Below are 19,679 nucleotides of genomic sequence, written 5' to 3'. Positions count from 1 at the left end.
ATCAACAAGCTCATCAGTAGTGTCTAGAAAGTATAAAGTGTCATCAAAATCAAGAGAATGCCGCATGGCTTCAAAGAAGGCGGTATGTGAGCTTGTCATCTCCAACTCTCAATGTGAGATCTCCGCCGTCCATGTCAATAAATGCTTTGGAAGTCCGCAAGAATGATCTCCCAAGTATCAAGGGTACATCCGCATCCTCATCGACATCTAGCACTACAAAGTCAACCAGAAAAATGTACTTGTCCACCTTGACAAGCATGTCTTCAATGATGCCTCTCGGATGTCGTACCATTCGGTCCGCCAATTGTAAAGTCATCCGAGTAGGCCTAAGCTCTCCTAAGCCTAGCTTTTAGAAGAAAGTATATGGCATGACGTTGATACTTGCCCCTGAATCCGCCAATACCATTTCCTCACCTAAGTTGCCGATGTTACACGGAATGATGAAGCCTCCCAGGTCTTTCTTCTTGTTCGGCATGTTCTTTTGCAACACCGCCGAGCATGAACCATCTAGCACCACTAAAGCACTCTCCTCCAATTTCCTCTTGTTGGTCAATAGGTCTTTCAGGAACTTCGCGTACTTAGACATTTGAGCCAATGCCTCTACAAAAGGAATATTGATGTGGAGTTGCTTGAACAGACTCAGGAACTTCTTATACTGTTCATCCCCTTGGTCATTCTTCAATCTAGAGGGGTAAGGGATTCTTGGCTTGAATGGTGGGGGTGCCACCTCTTTCTCTTTGTTTACTCCCTCCTCAACCTCTATAACCTCGGGTGCGTGTTCTTTCGGCTTTTCACTCGGATGCCTCCCTTCAACCTCACGACCACTTCTCAAAGTGATCGCCTTCACATGTTCTCTAGGATTGGTTTCTGTGTTGCTTGGTAAACTTCCATGTGGCCTTTCGGAGAGAGACTTCGCAATTTGCCACACCTGATTTTCAAGGTTATGCAAGAAGGCGGTGTGATTGCGAAGTGTAGCCTCGACTGATTCAAACCTTGTATTTGCCGACTGAACAAATCTGGCAAAGTGCTTCTCCAACCGCTATTCGGGTTTCCAAGCCCCGAAATTGCTTTTTCCACTTGAGGGGCTTGTTGTCGTTGTTGGAAACCCGATGGCCCCATGGTCTTCCGTGGTCCTTGATTACTCCATGAAAAAAATTGGGATGATTCTTCCAACCTAAATTGTAGGTGTTGTCGTATGGATTCCCTTGAGGTCTCATGCCATTACCTACAAAGTCAACGCTCTCAATCGAAAGAAAACATCACCAATGACGATTGGGCAATCGGAGGGAGCATGTCCTCCACCACAACCGTGCAATTGGTCACGATCAAGCAACTCTATTCGAAGCTATAAGATCTAGCTTCTTACTCAAACTCTCACTTGGGCCGCCAATGAAGTTACAAAGATCAATTTCATGGAGACCAACCCACCTTTTTCTTCCCCTAGCGTTCCACTCGGTAGCTATTTAACCCCATTTCCTCAATCAATTGACGAGCCTCATCGGGGGTCTTGCTACCTAAGATACCTCCCCGCCGCATCCAAGAGTTGCCTTGTACTCAGGTTCAAACCATTGTAGAAGGTTTGAACAATCATCCACTCCGGGAATTTGTGTTGTGGACACTTTCGCAGGAGTTCCTTGAACCTTTCCAATGTCTCAAATAGAGACTCCAATTCCAACTGCACAAAGGATGAGATCTCATTCCTAAGCTTTGTTGATTTTCCAGGAGTGAAATAACGGGCTAGAAAAGCTTCTACCATCTCCTCCCATGTAGTGATTGATGCTCTAGGTAATGAGTGTAGCCACCGCTTTGCTCTCCCTTTAAGGAAAAATGGGAAGGCTCTCAATTTGATGGCATCATCCGTCACACCATTTATCTTCGAAAGATGTTGCACACCCTCGAGGAAGCTCTCTATGTGGATCTGCTTTGGATCCTCATCGGCCAAACCATTGAATTGTGCGGATCAGCTACAAAGATATGGATGAATGCCGGCTTTTAGCTCGAATTTCGAGTCAGAATTGGGGGACGACAATACTCGATTGTGTCCCCAACACTTAAGGTCCGCATAATCGGATAGTGTTCGTTGTTGCTCATTTTGTTCCGCCATGTTTTCAGATCCTTCTACTTCCAAATCAGCTGGATTATGCTGTTCTTGCACAGGTTCTTTCCCTTTTCTTCTAAGTATACGTTCAAGCTCAGGGTCTCCTTCAATCAATATTGATGGATTCCCTCGGGTCATAACCTGGAGCTGCACCAAAAAGAAAGAAAAAGACAATCAGAACGATGATATAATAAGAAGATATGAATTAGAATGTGTGGTGAAATTACTAAGAAAACAAAGTGCAAAGTATCTCTAAATGCCTAGATCCCCGGCAATGGAGCCAAAAACTTGACAAGGTCCCCTTACGTATATCCCGCAAGTGCACGGGTTTGTCGAAGTAATAATCCCGGGTGAGCGGGTATCGAATCCACAAGGAGTAAGGGAATAAAAATACTTAATTTGATTCTTAGCTATGTGAAAGATCAGTGATAAGGAATGTGATAATGATTCAATTCTCAACAATAAAAGCAACAGGAAAGAGAGCAAAAGTAAAGAAGGGGTAAGGCAATCGATAAAGATGGGGTAACCGGATAATGCTCCGCCTAGGATAATTGTTTCAAGTGCAAGAACCCTCTATTATCCTTCCTAATCAATGCAATGGTGAGTCATAGAAATCCTTAATTACATAGTCCCAAATCTAAGGTCAACTATGCCTAACTCTATACATGTCCCGGAGGAGAAATCTAACAATCTCAACACCTCGCAATCGTATATAGTTGCAATGAGCTCTAGGGATTCCAAGTGATAAATCTCTTCCTAATTATAGACCTAACCCTTTGGTCCAGGTGGAAGGTCCCTAACCACAATTAAGTCCTAGATACTAAGATCACCTCAACGCTTTACTCCGTTGCACGCGCAACTAAGCCCCAGCGGAAGTTCATCCCTTAGACCATTCACTTGAGGGGTATTGTGGAGAGCTTTCGTCGACATCGATCCGGTGAGGTGTATCCTACGCCGGACAAAGGATCCCTTGCGACGAGTAGAGGACTCTCCACAAGACCATCGACACGACCATCGAGGGGGTTTCTTTATGGATTCATTGCTTTTGCATTCTATTTCTTTGATTGTACTTAGCTCCATGGAGAGCTAAACCCCTAGTGGGTACTCGGGTATTGTGAACCCTAGGATGTATTTGTTTCTTTGAACCTCTTTATTATGCTTTCAATAAATTGATGTTTATTGTGAGTTCCAACCTTGAATGCTTGATTGTATGAACATTTCCCCTAGAGTGACACTAGGGTTGAGAGTTCTTGTTGGTAACCTTGTGAGTGAGTGACACACCACGAGCGTTAGACAAAGCTAGGTTGGAGAGGGTTGAGAGGGTGAGTCGAGAGGTACAGGAGCGTCCTCTTTCTCCTCCGGTGTGATAGATTCTATCTCCGTTCCTTAAGTTCTTTGCGGCTATAATAGAGTGAATGGTCTAAGGGATGAACTTCCGCTGGGGCTTAGTTGCGCGTGCAACGGAGTGAAGCGTTGAGGGGATCTTAGTATCTAGGGCTTAATTGTGGTTAGGGACCTTCCGCCTGGACCAAAGTGTTAGGGCCTATAATTAGGGAAGAGATTTATCACCGAATCCCTAGAGCTCATTGCAACTTTATTCGAAAAGTGAGGTTGAGAGGTTATTTAATCTCTTCTCCGGGACATGAATAGAGTTAGGCATAGTTGACCTTAGATTTGGGACTATGTATGTAAGGATTTCCACGACTCACCATTGCATTGATTAGGAAGCATAATAGAGAGTTCTTGCACTTGAAGCGATTATCCTAGGTGAAGCATCATCCGAGTACCCCATCTTTATCGATTGCCTTACCTCCTCCTTACTTTTGCTCTCTTACTTGTTTCTTTTAATTGTTGAGAATTGAATCATTGTTACACTTATCATTATTGATATTCCACATAGCTAAGAATCGAATTAAGTGTCTTTACTCCCTACTCCCTGTGGATTCGATACCCGCTCACCCGGGATATACGCAAGGGGAACTTGTCAAGTTTTTGGCGCCGTTGCCGGGAAGCTTGGTATTTAAAGATACTTTGCACTTTGTTTTCTTAGCTATTTACCCTTCATTCTATTTCACATTTCTTCTCTATCACCGTTCTGATTTGTTCTAAAAAAAAATATTTTTACACTTTCTTATTCTTCCATCATTCTCATTTGTTTTCTTTTGTCATGTCTTACTTTTTTTCTTGCAAGGATTTTTAAATGATGATTGACCCGATCGTTGCTCTACATTTGCGAGTTTAAGTCGTGAGTGAAAAAAAGTTGATAAATTTCTAGCTTCACAACAATGTAACATTCCATGTTACAACGCATATCATCCAATTGAAGTGGGCTACCCAAACGTATTATGGGATAATGGTGAACAACATTGGGAGGCACCTCAAGAGGAATGTCAAACGGGTGAGATACTCGGAGAGGATGCACTTCAGTTGCAAAGTGTATTAGCTAACTTCATTGAAGCATCCGATGTCTCAAGGTCCAAAATATGGAGACCACACTAAGATGTCATGAAGCCTCCTTTAAAAACCTTGAGCATCAATTAGGAGGGATACTTGACACACTCTCCAAGGAACAACAAGCATTTGAGCAAGCAATTCAAGTTCCTTGTAGAGATGATATGGTAGTGAACGACAATGAAGAAGTTGGGCAAATTGAGTACATTGGTGTAGAAAATGAAAAGGGAGAAGTCTGAATACCATTTTGAAATTTTTGGACAAGTGTGAATGAAGATTGTGCTTGTGAGCGTAGAAAAATTTTCAAGGGATTTGCTAGTGTCATGTTCCTTTCAAGCTGAAAATACACAAGAAGTAGTAAATCCTAAGGTAATGGAACAAGCACTACTCTTTGAAATTGATCAATTCATAAATTGCAAGAAAGAGATTTTGGGTTTGGGAGAAGATGTGGGTAGGAGATTGAAACCATCCAATGATCCACCTATGCTAAGCTTGGACAATTCCCAACCCAAATTGTTTCCTTGGAGGCCAAAGGTAAGATGGTTGGACTCTCCAACAAATATTCCACCCCGGCAAGCAAATTTTTGGTTTAAGGGAAGTAGCTATGCAAAGTCTAGTCGGGAGGAACATACTCTTTTCAAGCCTCCATAAGGTAACGAAGAGGTACGTCAAGCTTAGTGACATAAAACAAGCCCTTCTTGGGAGGCAACCCAAGCAATTACTGTTTTCCTAGTTTTTAGTTTAGTATTTGCTTGAATAAGAGCTTGAGTGTTGGTGTTTTGATTCTTATAGGCCATTGCTATGCTTTTCTTGTGGACCATTGGTGTTACTTGCGCTTTCATGTGTTTTGGTGAAGTTTTGGTCGTTTGAGCTATTTCACATGTTTTTCACTGATAAAACTTACATATTAGGGCAGGCTCTGACTGTGTAAACATGTTAGAAAAATTTCTGCAGAGCCTGCAGAATTTTCTAAGGCATCCAGTGAAAACGCACGGGCGTGTGGAATTTCCGCACGCCCGTGGATTTGCACTGCGAGCTCATCCAGAGAAGGCACAGGGGCGTGCGGCTGCCCTTATGAACGACCATACGACTATCACACGCCCGTGGGTAATTTCCGCACGGGCGTGTGAATTCCTGCAGAGTTGGGCAGATTATCCTGAGAGCACACAGGGGCGTGGACTCGCCCCTGTGGGTGACCTTGTGCAAATCGCACGGGCGTGGGTAATTTTCGCACGCCCGTGAGAATCTCTGCAGAGGATCTCTCCATCCCGAGAAGACATAGGGGCGTGCGTTTGCCCCTGTGAGTTGGGCCTGTGAATGTCCACGCCCGTGTGGAATTTCGCACGGGCATGGGTCTTAGAGAATTTTCTAGGTTGTATGGAGAGGCCACAGGGGCATGCGTCTGCCCCTGTGGGTCGGGCACACGGGCGTGGGTAGTTTCCACACGCCAGTGTGGAGGTACATAAATGCTAGAACCTCAGGTTTTCTTTAAAATCTTTTCAGGTTTCTTCATCTTTTGACCCTCAAACGTTTTGAGAACACATCCTTGCTCTCTCCTGACCTCTCACCGTCGTTTTAGAGGGTTGTTAATTAAGTTTTCCGGCCGTTTTCTAGTCTTTTATTCTCATTTTGTCGGTAAGCTTCTCTTTCTCTTTTCTTTGCCAATCTTCATTTATTTTGCAGCACCAGCGTCATCTTCACCAGTAGCGGAAACAGATGTACTAGCTATTGACACCGACACTTGAGGTGTCTTTACTTTCTTTGTTCTTATTTTTCGCATTTTATTTTCTACATTTTATTTTGGATTTGTATACTCAGAAAGGATTTTCCTTCTGAGTTTATTTTAATTTTGTTGCCTCGAGTTGTATTCATTGGTCTATATTTTGTATATTATAGTTGTTTTTATTTTATTGAGCTTCACTGAACCCCCTCGTGTATGCGTGCAGATGGTCTTGTCATCATGGGAATTGAGACTTTGTCATGGGCACGGCCAAGGTGCTTCGGCACTTACCCATGTGAGCTTCACAACCCGTCGGAACATTACGCCTAAGGACTTAGCTCCATCAAACGCAACACTAGGAGTCAGGGGAGTATTGTTTTGATTGCTTCTCCCACATATATTCTTCATTGATATACATTATGAGTGAGCTTGCATGTGTACATTGAGGACAATGTACAACTTAAGTGTGGTGGGGAATTTCATAATGCGCACATCTTTTCTATTGTTTTTGATTGATATATGCTCACATAGCCAATGGCGGTTCACCTTAGTTACAATGATTGTATTCTTAAGTCTAGGAGAATTGTTAACATTGAATGTTTTCATGCTCTAGTTCTTGCTTGAATTTTTAGGAATTTTTGCCCGATTTACACTTAGTGCACTACTCACTCTCTGAACTCTATTGGAAACTCATGTTCGATGTTAAAGGGACTAGTTAGGTTTACTTCTTTTGCTAAATTCCAAAAAAAAAATTGAAAATGAAAAGAAGGAACAAAATAGTTTTATTATTTATTTGTATTTGTTGGGTAGAAAGAGCTACCACCTATGAAGTATGAAACTACTCTCACAAGTCGGATACTAGCTATGCCCTAATGAGAGAAAGAGCTATCTCATAGGATGAGTGAAAGCTACCATTCGGGTAGAAAGAGCTACCACCTCGAAAGTGTGAAAGCCACCTTAGCGGCCGCTTTGGAAAGGGCTACCTTAAAGGATGTGTGAAGCTACTACCATCTTTTAAAATTTTTGTCACTTTTGTAGATAAATAAGTCCCTTGTACTTAGAACTTTGAGGAGTATACTTTGGGTTGTTTTGAGTGAGTTCACACACATACACGAAATTCGGGTTTGTTATCCTTTTTTATTCAAGTCTTTAGCTAGAGCATTGATTTTTCGTATTTAGTGTTGAAATTTTCCTTACTTGTAGAATACTTTCTTTGTATGCCTCGGTGAACCTAAGGCCAAGCACTTTCAATATTTTCTTCATTGATGCACGAATCGTTTTTAATGTTTGCTTGAGGACAAGCAAAAGCTTAAGTGTGGGGGAGTTTGATAAGTGCTTGTGCGATATGAATGCTGAAGTGTTCATTCCTTATGTTGAGCATTACTTTTCTCGTGTTTTTTTACACTAATATGTGTTTTTTTATGTTATTTTTTTATGCGGTAGGGTTGTGAGGCCAAGTATGAAGGAAATAGGCCAATGTGGATCATAATGCACCTATTTTTGGAGGAAATCTTGCTAAGGTTCAAACGCGAAGACATAGGTCGGTGTGAGATGCTAGAGTGTGTGCCAACCTCCTCGCATTCGAGTGAGCACATCCATTTGGAGGGGCACAAAGGCAGTCACACTCGAGCATTCCGATTTATGCACATAACAACGAGAGCTCTACCAACATGTATATCATTGAAGAAGCAAGTGATTCACGACGTAAACGTGTGCCCATTTGCGTTACTCCCGATGAAAAATATGGAATTGGGAAGTTATTCGGTCGAAGATCAGAAAGCGTAGCAATCGTAGCAACACCGTAGCATGTCATCATGAGCAGAATGTTCACATCCGGCCGAGAAATCAGAGAAATAGAGAATCCACACGGGCGTGTGGAAATTCCTCATGGGCGCGTGTACCGTCCACGCCCATGGAGTCGCCCGATTCCAACCCTATTTAAAGCCAATTCAGCCCGGATTTTGGTATTCTTTTCTCCATTTTTTCCCCAACTTGAGAGAGGGTTTCGGCTAAGGTTTTGAGGGGTATTGGCTAGGTTTTTGGAGAGGTTCTACGGTTCTGGCATCGCGTGTTGTTTGGAAGAAGGTTATTGGGAGAGCTTTCGTCGGCATCGATCCGGCGAGGCGTATCCTACGCCGGACAAAGGATCCCTTGCGACGAGTAGAGGACTCTTCACAAGACCATCGACACGACCATCGAGGGGGTTTCTTTATGGATTCATTGCTTTTGCATTCTATTTCTTTGATTGTACTTAGCTCCATGGAGAGCTAAACCCCTAGTGGGTACTCGGGTATTGTGAACCCTAGGATGTATTTGTTTCTTTGAACCTCTTTATTATGCTTTCAATAAATTGATGTTTATTGTGAGTTCCAACCTTGAATGCTTGATTGTATGAACATTTCCCCTAGAGTGACACTAGGGTTGAGAGTTCTTGTTGGTAACCTTGTGAGTGAGTGACACACCACGAGCGTTAGACAAAGCTAGGTTGGAGAGGGTTGAGAAGGTGAGTCGAGAGGTACAGGAGCGTCTTCTTTCCCCTCCGGTGTGATAGATTCTATCTCCGTTCCTCGAGTTCTTTGCGGCTATAATAGAGTGAATGGTCTGAGGGATGAACTTCCGCTGGGGCTTAGTTGAGCGTGCAACGGAGTGAAGCGTTGAGGGGATCTTAGTATCTAGGGCTTAATTGTGGTTAGGGACCTTCCGCCTGGACCAAAGTGTTAGGCCTATAATTAGGAAGAGATTTATCACCTGGAATCCCTAGAGCTCATTGCAACTTTATTCGAGTGCGAGGTTGAGAGGTTATTTAATCTCTCCTCCGGGACATAAATAGAGTTAGGCATAGTTGACCTTAGATTTGGGACTATGTATGTAAGGATTTCCACGACTCACCATTGCATTGATTAGGAAGCATAATAGAGAGTTCTTGCACTTGAAGCGATTATCCTAGGTGAAGCATTATCTGAGTACCCCATCTTTATCGATTGCCTTACCTCCTCCTTACTTTTGCTCTCTTACTTGTTACTTTTAATTGTTGAGAATTGAATCATTATCACACTTATCATTATTGATATTCCACATAGCTAAGAATCGAATTAAGTGTCTTTACTCCCTACTCCCTGTGGATTCGATACCCGCTCACCCGGGATTATTACTTCGACAAACCCGTGCACTTGCGGGATATACGCAAGGAGAACTTGTCAAGATCCTCGCTTGAGGCCTCTTGTGCTCATTGCAACTTGCCCTTTAGATCACTTGCATGGTGTGCCTTAGTCTATTTTGTTTATAGTTCTTACTTTTATTTATTTTTGTATTTGTGTTTGATACAACAACTCTCGGTTTGTAGACTAGATAGTGATACCTAGAAGAAAGTAATAATAGATCTTGGGTCCCAGGTGATACAACCCTCTCGTGTTTGCGCGGGAGATTTATTACTTGATGAGAAGGGATTACAATATAAGGTTTTCCTTATTTTTTTTTTTCATTCCATTGTAATCATATATATATAAATTATTATCTGAATATTCCAAGGACGTCTATATACATATATATATATATATAGACGACCTCGGAATATTTCTGAATACAAAAACCACCTCACTAAGGCATTCTAACAAACAACGGATACACCAGGACACTCTCCACTATTGTCATGATTGCTAACAAACAAGGGATCCTAATTACATGACTTTCATATCTAATTAATCTATTTAATTAATATAATTCATTAGCATCATTGGCCCATAATGAAATCTGCAAAACGTTTGGATCACCAGATCCATTTGCCCTTGCTATTACTCTGTTATGGTGGGGCAGTCCATGTCTTTGTACTCGTACCCGCAACAGAGTAAAATTAGAATCCCTAATGCTTTAGTTGAGTCCTTTTTAGTTTTTACTGCATAGTAAAAATTTAATAATAATAATAATGTGGGAATCTTCATATTTTTTTAATACTAATGAACAGGATTTCTAGATTATTCTGCCAAGCTAGTCTAAGGAAGCGATTTGTAAGCATAAGCATCTCATGGTGATTCCAATCCATGATTAGATGCATTCTAACGGAACAATGTGTTGCATAACATAACAAGATAAACCACTAATGGAAAAAATTGTGCATATCAAGAGTGTTCCCAATAGGTTTCTTGGAGCAAGCTTATTTCATTTCCTTTATATAATTTGCATGCTGACATTCTTAACATTGTAATTCTCAATTCATTTACTCCTTAAAACATAACATACTATTTGAGAAAGTATTATTTAATGCATAGCTTAGCAATTAGCCAACCGTATATGGAGTAATGAATCTCTATATAAGACTTCAAACATTGAGCAATTAACTGCTTATTCAGTTCAATTTTTTTGCTTCCACACTAGAATTTGTTTTTATGTGTAGTGCTTTAACAATCCGTAAATATTTTTGTAATTTATATATATATGAATATCTCTGTGGATGTTTTCTTGATAATTTTCAGTTTTGTTATATTTTATTTCATGTTTAAAATCAAATCACTCCCCTAGTAATACTATTTTGTACTGTTCATGTATTGTACATCTGGTCCAAATACTATAAATGTATTATTTATAGTATGGGTGTGGGTCCACTATGGAAGAAACAATGGTTTCACCCCTTCAGGGTTACAGGCAGGGGGATTTTTGTAGAAAATTTGTAAGCTATCGTAATTGGTGCACCTCCGTATCTGTCTGTCCCTTTGGTAAACCCTTAAATAAAGGACGCTTGACGCCTATTAGTTAAAAACAAAAACAAAATATTCTTTGATTTTTTATTTCAGTTTGTGTTTTTTTTTTTTCATTTTGTCTTTAAAAAACAAATGTAGTCTTCATATATTAAAGGCTATAATTTACACATGAAAATAAGCCGGACTTTTACTTCAAATAGATGAGTCAGCTTTTAAATAATTATATTATAGCATAAATTGAGTGCATTATAGGTATTACTATCTGTTAGTATGATTACTTTAATCATAAATTTTTCACCTTTTAATTTCTTATTCTGTATTTCTTCTGTTGAATTAATTACAGCATTATGCTTGAGCTTAGCTAAATTTACTCAAATCAATACAAATTATTCAGTTTTGCATTTCTTGGCGTGCACTTGTGCGATGACTATCATGCAAATGCTTGGGCTTCAATTTTTTAATATATTTGAGTATGAGTTGGATAAATAACTGAAGTCATGTTATCTTTCATCTATTGTGTCAAGTAATATCCTCTTTTCTTAATCAAATTGTTTGAATATAGTATTTATATCATGATTTTAACCTTAGAGATATTTGATTTTTTTAAAAAAAGGTTAAATTCATTTTAACCCCTTCATATTTGGATGCACTTAATTAGATTGCTCAAGTTTCATTTTTGCAAATTTTATGGCTAAAGTGAAGAATATTTTGGGTGCCATTTTTAACAAAAACGCAAAGTCAAATGAGAAAAATAATTTTTTTTAAAAAAAAGAAAGATAATCAGAATACATGTGGATGTGCAATAATATCATTTTTGGAAGAGACAATAAAAGGAAAGGAAAAAAAATTATATATTAACATAAAACTAAATATTAAACTAATAGTTCTCTGCACTTAATTTAATGAATACTATACTCTTGTTCATAAAGAATAAAATCAAAATCTTCTCGAATAGCAATATTAGGAAATATTAAGAAACCATCAACAAGGTTCAATGAAAATGCTGGGTATCTACCTGAACCACCGAGATCAACTAAGAAAAAAGCACCGCTTGAGAAGAATATTGAAGGTACGCCCTCTAAGCCGCTCCTCATCTCCGATTGGTCAAATGCTCAATTTGCTTGTTATTGTGATGCTTGTGGTATTGCTTTTACTGATTCGGCAAATGATTGTTTTAATCATCTACGTAACCTAGAATTAGCAGCCTCCGTGAGAGGGAAGGCGGAGACCTCTGCGGAGGTCCGCGAACTCTAAGGTATTATTATGAACATTATCACTTGGAATGTTAGAGGTCTAGGTATGCCTTCTAAGCACTTTTTGGTCAAGGATTTTCTTAACTTGCACTTCGCGGAGGTGTGTTGCCTGCAAGAATCTAAACTTGCAGAGGTCTCCAATGCTACCTGGCGGGAAATCGGGGGTAGTAGACTGGATCAATTTGTCTTTGTTCCCGCGAATGGGACTCCAGGTGGAATCATTGTAGGGTGGAACGGGGCTCTCTTGGTGGGTACGCTTGAAAGGGTGGGGATTTACAGCGTTACTGTAAAAAAAATTTCCATCAAGGGTAACTTTATCTGGCGATGTACTTCGGTTTATGAACCAAACGCCAGATCTCAGAAGCAATCGTTCTGGGAGGAGCTTAATAGTTGTGGTGGTGATCCACTGATCCCCTGGGTGATTTGTGGGGACTTCAATGCTATCTTCTCGGCTGAGGATAAACCATCGGGTGTGCTAAACCAGGAGGATTTGCGGAGGGGAAATTGTTTCGTGCACAACTTGGGACTGTTTGAACCTCCCTCGATGGAGAGAAGATTCTCCTGGACTAATGGACAGGAGGAGCCGATTTGGGTTAAGTTGGATCGTTTCTTGGTGAACGGTGCGTGGGCCGATCGCTTTCCTAGACTGACTCAAAATAACCTCCCTAGGCTTGGCTCGGATCATGTTCCAATCAGACTGGAAGGCGGCCTTCATTGTTCTATCCCTAGACCTTTTAGATTTGAGTTGGTCTGGACTTCGGCTAAGGGGTTCCATGAGCGGGTTCGCCAATGGTGGATTACTCCAGTCCTTAACGGCTGTGGTGCATTTATTCAGTACAAAAAGCTTTCTATGTTGAGGGAGTGCTTGCGTAAATGGGCCAAATATGAGTCTGGTTCCATCAAGCTCAAAAAGTTGGCCTTGCTACACGATTTAGATGCGCTTGATGTTAGGAAGGAAGAAAGGTGCCTTACTCTTGACGAATTTCAGCTTGAGCAAAATCTGCTATCTTCGTTAGCTGTCATACATAAGCAGGAAGAAATCTATTGGAAACAAAGAGCCAGACTGCAATGGCTTAAAGAGGGGGACGGGAACACGAAGTTCTTCCATGCGGTGGAAAATGGGAAGAGGAACAGGAATTTCATCCCACGGATTTTACATGAAGGACAGACTACTGAGGACCCTCATGCTATTGGCAAGGCCTTCAGCTCACGCTTTAAACAACAGTTTGGTCGTAAGCGTGAAACAAGGTTGAGGGTGGATTTTAGGAAGTTGTTGGCGCACAAATCGGATGTTGACTTGTCTGCCCTGGAGAGGCCTTTCGCTTTGGATGAGGTTAAGAGCGCTGTTTTTGAGCTCGGGAAGATAAGGCCCCGGGCCCAGATGGTTTTCCGTTGCGGTTCTTCAAACAATTTTGGGATACTATCAAGTCTGACCTCTTTCAGCTCTGCGAGGACTTCTACTCGGGACGTGCCAATTTGGAAAGGATTAACTGGGCTAATATTGCGCTTATACCAAAAGTGGATTCCCCTGAATCGACAGGAGATTACCGACCGATTAGCTTGATCAACTCCACCTTGAAAATTATATCCAAGTTGCTGGCGAACAGACTTAGAGGAGTCATTAAAGCACTAGTTGACACGACCCAGTCCGCATTCTTGAAGGGCAGATGTATCATAGACAAGATTGCCATGGCGGAGGAGCTGATTTTTAGTATTCATAGCGTAGGCTCCGGGTTATATTCGAAAGTCGACTTTGCCAAGGCCTTTGATTTGTCGATCGGGATTTTTATGTTTGACCCTCTTTGAAAGCAAGGGGGTTTGGAGATAGATGGTTGGGCTGGATCCGGAACATTTTGGTCACCTTTAAGGCGAACATTCTTGTTAATGGTGCACCAAATGGTTACATTAGATATCAGAGAGGGCTGAGGCAAGAGGACCCTTTATCACCACTGCTTTTTGTCCTGGTCTCTGATGTGCTCAGCTCCATGTTCACTCATGCACTGAATTCCAAGATCCTGGTCGGTGTGCCGCTGGGGAATTTTCAGAGTCATTGTAATCTCCACTACGCGGATGATCTTCTTGTCCTTACCACAAGGGGGTTGGAGGACCTCAGGATCGTGAAGCTAATCCTTTTGATTTTTGCTCGTATGACGGGCCTTGAAGCAAACTTCTCTAAAACCTGTCTTTCCTCGACTAGGATGGGGGTTCTACCGATGGCTTCTGCGGCAGCTACTCTTAACTGCTCTACGGGTCTTCTTCCTGTAATTTATCTGGGGTTACCGATTTCAGGACTCGACCTCGTAGACAGGATTGGGAGCGACTTATTTTAAATATGAAAAAGAGACTCTCCTCGTGGAAAGTGAGACACCTCTCTCTGGGGGGCCGTTTAACGCTAGTGAAGTCAGTGCTTACTGCCCTGCCAACTTACTGGATGTCCCTCTTCAGGTTGCCTAAGTGGGTGATTAAAGCATTAGATCGTATCAGAAGAGATTTCTTATGGTCTGGCCCAGATATTGATCATCCGAGTTGTAGGCTGGTGAGGTGGAAACACATTTGTCGCTCCCGGGATCAAGGTGGTTGGGGCATCCTAGACCTGGATAACTTCAACGAGGCACTATTAGGTAAATGGTGGTGGAAGTTCGCGACTAATTCTAATTGGATTGGCTCGGAGGTGATTCTCTTCAATTATGGTGAACCAAGTTGGAACATGTTTCCTAGACAGTCCGGCAGAATTTCCTTCTTTTGGAAGGTGATCTCCAGATGTCTTCCACCTCTTAGAGGATGTATCTCTTTTGATATCAACTCTGGCAAGGAGACCCTCTTCTGGAAGGACAATTGGCTAAATGGTTGGGATCTTATATTGGTGTGGCCGGACATTTACTTTGCGACGCACCAGCAAAATGGTTCGGTGTGGGATCTGAGGTTGTTGCTGACTGAGCCGCCTTTCTCTGTGGAGCCTGAGATGTGTGTAATCCGTGATAGGCTACAAAGATCCAAGCCGGATGTCAAGGACACTAAGCAGTGGAAGCTGACGAGAAATGGAGCTTACTCGGTTAACTCCTTTTACAGATTTCTTAATGATGGTGGGCTGCGTTGTCCTATCTCAAAATTTTTTTGGAAAAATAACTGGCCGAGAAAGATCAACATTTTCAATTGGCTGGCCTGGAATAACAAGATACTAACTCTGGATAATCTTGCACAAAGAGGTTGCAATAAGCTGCTCCCTACTGCAACTTGCGTTATGTGCCATTCTGATATCGAGTCGGTTGACCACTTGTTCTTGCACTATGCTTTTGCTCGTGCCCTGTGGGAATACTTTGGTAGACTTTTTAATATACTGGAACCTCCAAGGACCTTATGTCAAATTTGGTGTTCATGGAGGTTGGAGTTGAGACCTTCTAGTCGGGGCCTAACTGACCTGGTTGTTAAAGCTTTATTGTGGAATATCTGGATTGCTCGGAATGATTGCATATTTAATTCTCACTGCTTGCCTGTGCATGCTTTGTACTTGAAGGTTAATCGTATGCTCCTTTCGTGGTTTGATGTTCTTACAGAGCGATGCAAAGCAAAAGTCGGAGTAGCCCATGGCAGTCGTTCGACGTAGCTTGGATTTACTTGGAGCTAGTGGGGAAATGACTGGGATAGCCGAGGGAGGCGAGCGATATGTCCACAGGGCTAGACTCCCTTTGATGTTATAGGCTCGAGGGAGGCTCGTTGTTCCTCCTGCTTTTGTATTTTTGGTGTCCGATCTTGTGTATCACTTCTTGTGGTACACCCTCTGTATCTTGTCCTTCTATCTTAATTTAATGTGGTTTATCCATCTTTTCAAAAATAAAATAAAATAAAATAAATAAATAAAAAAAATATATCAACTGTATTTCAACGCAATCTATCTAAGGCATGGTGAATAAAATTAAGATGAATCATGGGTTTGATAAATCTTCAATAATAGCTTGATAGATGATGATGATGATTACAAGACCAAGCAGAAAATAGTTATGATGAATATAAATTAAAGACAAAAATAATTAGCATTATACGGAAATAGAATAGATAAAAACAAAGTTGTTGAATAGCTATATTTTGTAAAATCTTACTATGCATCCTTGACCAATTTTTTTTTTCAGCCAATTTTCCTATTTTAAACTTTTCCATACCGTTGTTGATATTGAGGAGTGAATAAAATAATTGCTCTCATAAACTTGCATAAAGAAAACACCATTATTAAATTTATTGGGCAGCTTACTTTTTTTTTTGGATCTCATTCACTTGACATCCACATCTCTAGATGTGTTACTGTTTATTTTCATGCATTTGCTAATTAATTAATCACTGTGGGTTATATCCGACGTGCTCAAGTATTTTACTATTTTTAATTATATATCAGATCTCAGATTGCTAAAAGTTCACTTAGCTCCTAAAATGATTTGAATTTGTGGGCAACCCATATATTGTCGAAATTAAAGTTGGTTTTTGGTCCTGTGGTTATATGTTTCCATTGTCTTATTGGTTCTAAAAACATATTGGTTCCCACAAGTCATGCATGGGTATGAAAATCAAACAAAGTGAATTGCAAAATCAAGTTAGTAATTAAGTTGTGTTTTACAATTTATTCTAATCCCACTCATAGTTTGTATGAATATATATATATATATATGTAATTGAATGTTATTCTTTTCTAAGTAATTGTATGATTTTGGGCTACATCTATGTTATTATTATGTTACTAAGCAATAATTCGTATATTAACATTATGTTACTAGCAATAATTCTGATTGTAATAGAATTGGAGTGATTGCAGGTGTTCTTATCTTCATAGAATTCTAATGCTTTGTTAAGCTGTCTCAGTTGCATCATTCATTCACAATATTTATTTATTTATTTATTTATTTCCTTTTTCTATGTTTGCTTCAAGCCAAACACAAAGCTGCACATTTTTGGGTAAGAGAGCATGGGATTCTTCAATGCATCCCAAGAAGTCTTATCTAATTGTTTAATCCCTTTGCCTTTTTAGGCCCCAAGAAGAAGTAATAATAATTATAATGCATTCTAATAATTATTCACAATTCAAAAGTATAAAATAGTCATTAAAATTTTTTACAATAATTATATCTTAAAAGGAAATAATAATAATAATAATAATAATAATCGATAAATTAGCAACTATGTAATAGATCTAATAGTTATCACTAAACTGTGATATTAGTTAAAAAGTTAGGAAAAATCAATGAAAGGTCATAGTCCAAAGATAAATAAAAGACATCTCTAAGTGCATAAATTAGATGAAAATTTTAAACTATGACTTACAAAAACCAAAACTAATGCAATTCTGATGACATCTTCATCAAAAAGAAAATTCATCAGTATGTCACTCACTTAGCAACATGGCAATATATAAACTAAATAAATAAATAGAAGATATTGGATTTGAAATAGAGCACCTAACAATCACCAGCATCATTCCCTTTGAGCATTATTTACATTTTCTTGAGTAGGTATGCCCATGAGCACAGCAAAACTGTAATTGAATAGCTGTTGCATCTATTTAGATTTCCCTGACATCATTCATCAGAAAAGAACATGTTGCGATAACCAAAAAAAAAATTAAACCTTTTTTTTCTTATTTTTTGAGATTTTCACACAACTGTCAAACCATTGGTGGTAGAATTTGAGAATCTAGTTCTTGGTCTATTATCAGCAGATAAAGTCTCATCTATGGCTTTTCTCTTGTTACTGTTGATGCCCTGCTGTTGTGTTTGTTGTTCTTCTTTGAGTTTGCCTTTTATTATATGAGGTATGAGCTTTTTCATGTCTGATAGCTTGACAGGTTTGAGAATGAATTCTTCTGCTCCTTCTTCCAAACACCTGTTGGAATTTGCAAAAAGGAATTTTTAGAGGTTGAGTGATGACCAGGAGACAAGTCATGGCATAAAATCTAGCAAGGAAAAAAGAAAGAAATCTTTGGGATGTTTGATTGAATTGTATTTATTCCATTTTTGGATTTTATTTTTTTTAACTGACTTTTTCTTCATGTCATTTTGTGATTTGGAAGACCAGAACCTTCTTTTCTTTTCTTTTCTTTTCTTTTTTCTTGGTTGTGAAGATAAGATTTATTAAGTCAGATGTTGTGCATGATGCAATCAAAAGCTATTTTGAAAGAAAAGAAATGCAGGAATTTTTCTTCTTACCTGTTGATTCTGGATGGAACATTCTCAGAAGACATTATCACAACTGGTATGTCTTTCAGAGATGATGATTCCTGATTCAATACAGCAAATCAAAACATAAACAAATTATGATTTTCTTCTTCTTCTTCTTTTAATATATATATATATATATTTGAATAAATATATTTTCTTCTCTTAAAAAAAAAACAAAAACAAAATAGGTACCTTGACTCTCTTGAGCAGATCATACCCAGTCATCCCAGGCATGCAATAATCAGTGATAATCAAATTGACCTCAATCTCCTGAAAAAAGAAAGAAAGAAAAGAAAGAAATAAAAAAACATGAATTAAAGACTATGAATTAAAATTTCGAAACAAAAATGAAATGATTCAGATAATAATTACATTATTGGGAGAAACAGAAGCAGTGCTGTTGTTATTGCTCTGCTCATCATTCAATCCAAGAAACTCCAGAGCTTTGCTTCCTGACTCCACTGTGGTTACTGAATCACCAGAAAAGAAAAAGAAAAGAAAAATCAATACCTAAAACTCAAAAACAGATCTTTTCCATGATGAACATTAAAGATTAAACTACATACATACCTTGATAAGATGAAGTCTTGAGAAGCCTCTCAATTAGTTTCCTGTCAATAAGGCTGTCATCTACAGCCAGAACATGGTACTTTGATTCTGCAACAACAACACTCATGATCCCAAAAAGAAGAAATAATAATAAGAAGAAGATGTTGATTTGGAAAGAAAGAAAGAAGGTTGGAATGGGTTGGAGGGTGGTGTTCTGTGAATGTATTATATATATGTGTTTGCGTGTGTATTATTTTGTTATGAAAATATATAGTGGGAGGAGGAAGGAGAGGTGGGAAAAGGCAAAAATAAAGCCCACCAAAATCCCACAACTTGGAAAGCAAGATCCGACCGGATATCATTTGGCAACTCCCCCCAAGGTTTGATTCAAAACTATTTATGTATTGGCACATTCCCTTTTTTTAATTTCTTTTTCTTTCTGCTTATCTTATTTTATTTTATTTTGAGATTTTCTGGATTTTATTTGTCATTTTTGGTCTGTTTTATTTACAATGTGGCCGTTCTAGTTTCTCACGGTTTCTTCATAAACACATTAGTTGCGTTTAGCTTGGAATCATATCAAGTTCTATTTGGAGTTAGTGACAGCAGGGAGTAAATAAATAAATAGTGATGATGATAATAGTGTATTAAAATTAAAAATTTAAAAATAATATTTTCATAAATTGATATATATATATATATAATATGCAAAAT

The 19,679-nt window shown here is 39.4% G+C and overlaps 2 protein-coding genes and 1 non-coding gene across 3 annotated transcripts; 2 read left to right on the top strand and 1 right to left on the bottom strand.

The window, feature by feature from the left end:
- The first annotated feature begins 1,601 nt into the window (after positions 1 to 1,601).
- Positions 1,602 to 1,708, top strand: LOC120266088. Its single transcript, XR_005537932.1, has one exon. It is a non-coding gene; the product is annotated as a small nucleolar RNA R71 (small nucleolar RNA).
- Positions 1,709 to 12,262: 10,554 nt separating this feature from the next.
- Positions 12,263 to 15,820, top strand: LOC120265078. The gene is made up of 4 exons (XM_039272993.1): positions 12,263 to 13,600; positions 13,660 to 13,938; positions 14,085 to 14,491; positions 14,662 to 15,820. Exons 1-4 carry the CDS (start codon positions 12,263 to 12,265, stop codon positions 15,818 to 15,820), a joined length of 3,183 nt encoding a protein of 1,060 aa, XP_039128927.1.
- A 1,800-nt stretch (positions 15,821 to 17,620) lies between these two features.
- On the bottom strand, positions 17,621 to 19,325 carry LOC120264484 (two-component response regulator ORR9-like). Its single transcript, XM_039272298.1, has 5 exons — positions 18,987 to 19,325; positions 18,789 to 18,886; positions 18,609 to 18,686; positions 18,405 to 18,475; positions 17,621 to 18,081 (listed from the first exon to the last, which is right to left on the bottom strand). The coding sequence occupies exons 1-5, from the start codon at positions 19,090 to 19,092 to the stop codon at positions 17,853 to 17,855; spliced, it is 582 nt and encodes a 193-aa protein (XP_039128232.1). The 5' UTR covers positions 19,093 to 19,325; the 3' UTR covers positions 17,621 to 17,852.
- Positions 19,326 to 19,679: the final 354 nt, after the last annotated feature.

This window comes from Dioscorea cayenensis, chromosome 7 (assembly GCF_009730915.1).
Source record: "Dioscorea cayenensis subsp. rotundata cultivar TDr96_F1 chromosome 7, TDr96_F1_v2_PseudoChromosome.rev07_lg8_w22 25.fasta, whole genome shotgun sequence".
NCBI lineage: Eukaryota > Viridiplantae > Streptophyta > Magnoliopsida > Dioscoreales > Dioscoreaceae > Dioscorea > Dioscorea cayenensis.
The sequence above is the reverse complement of the archived record's forward strand: the minus strand, read 5'-3'. Positions and strand labels throughout refer to the sequence as shown.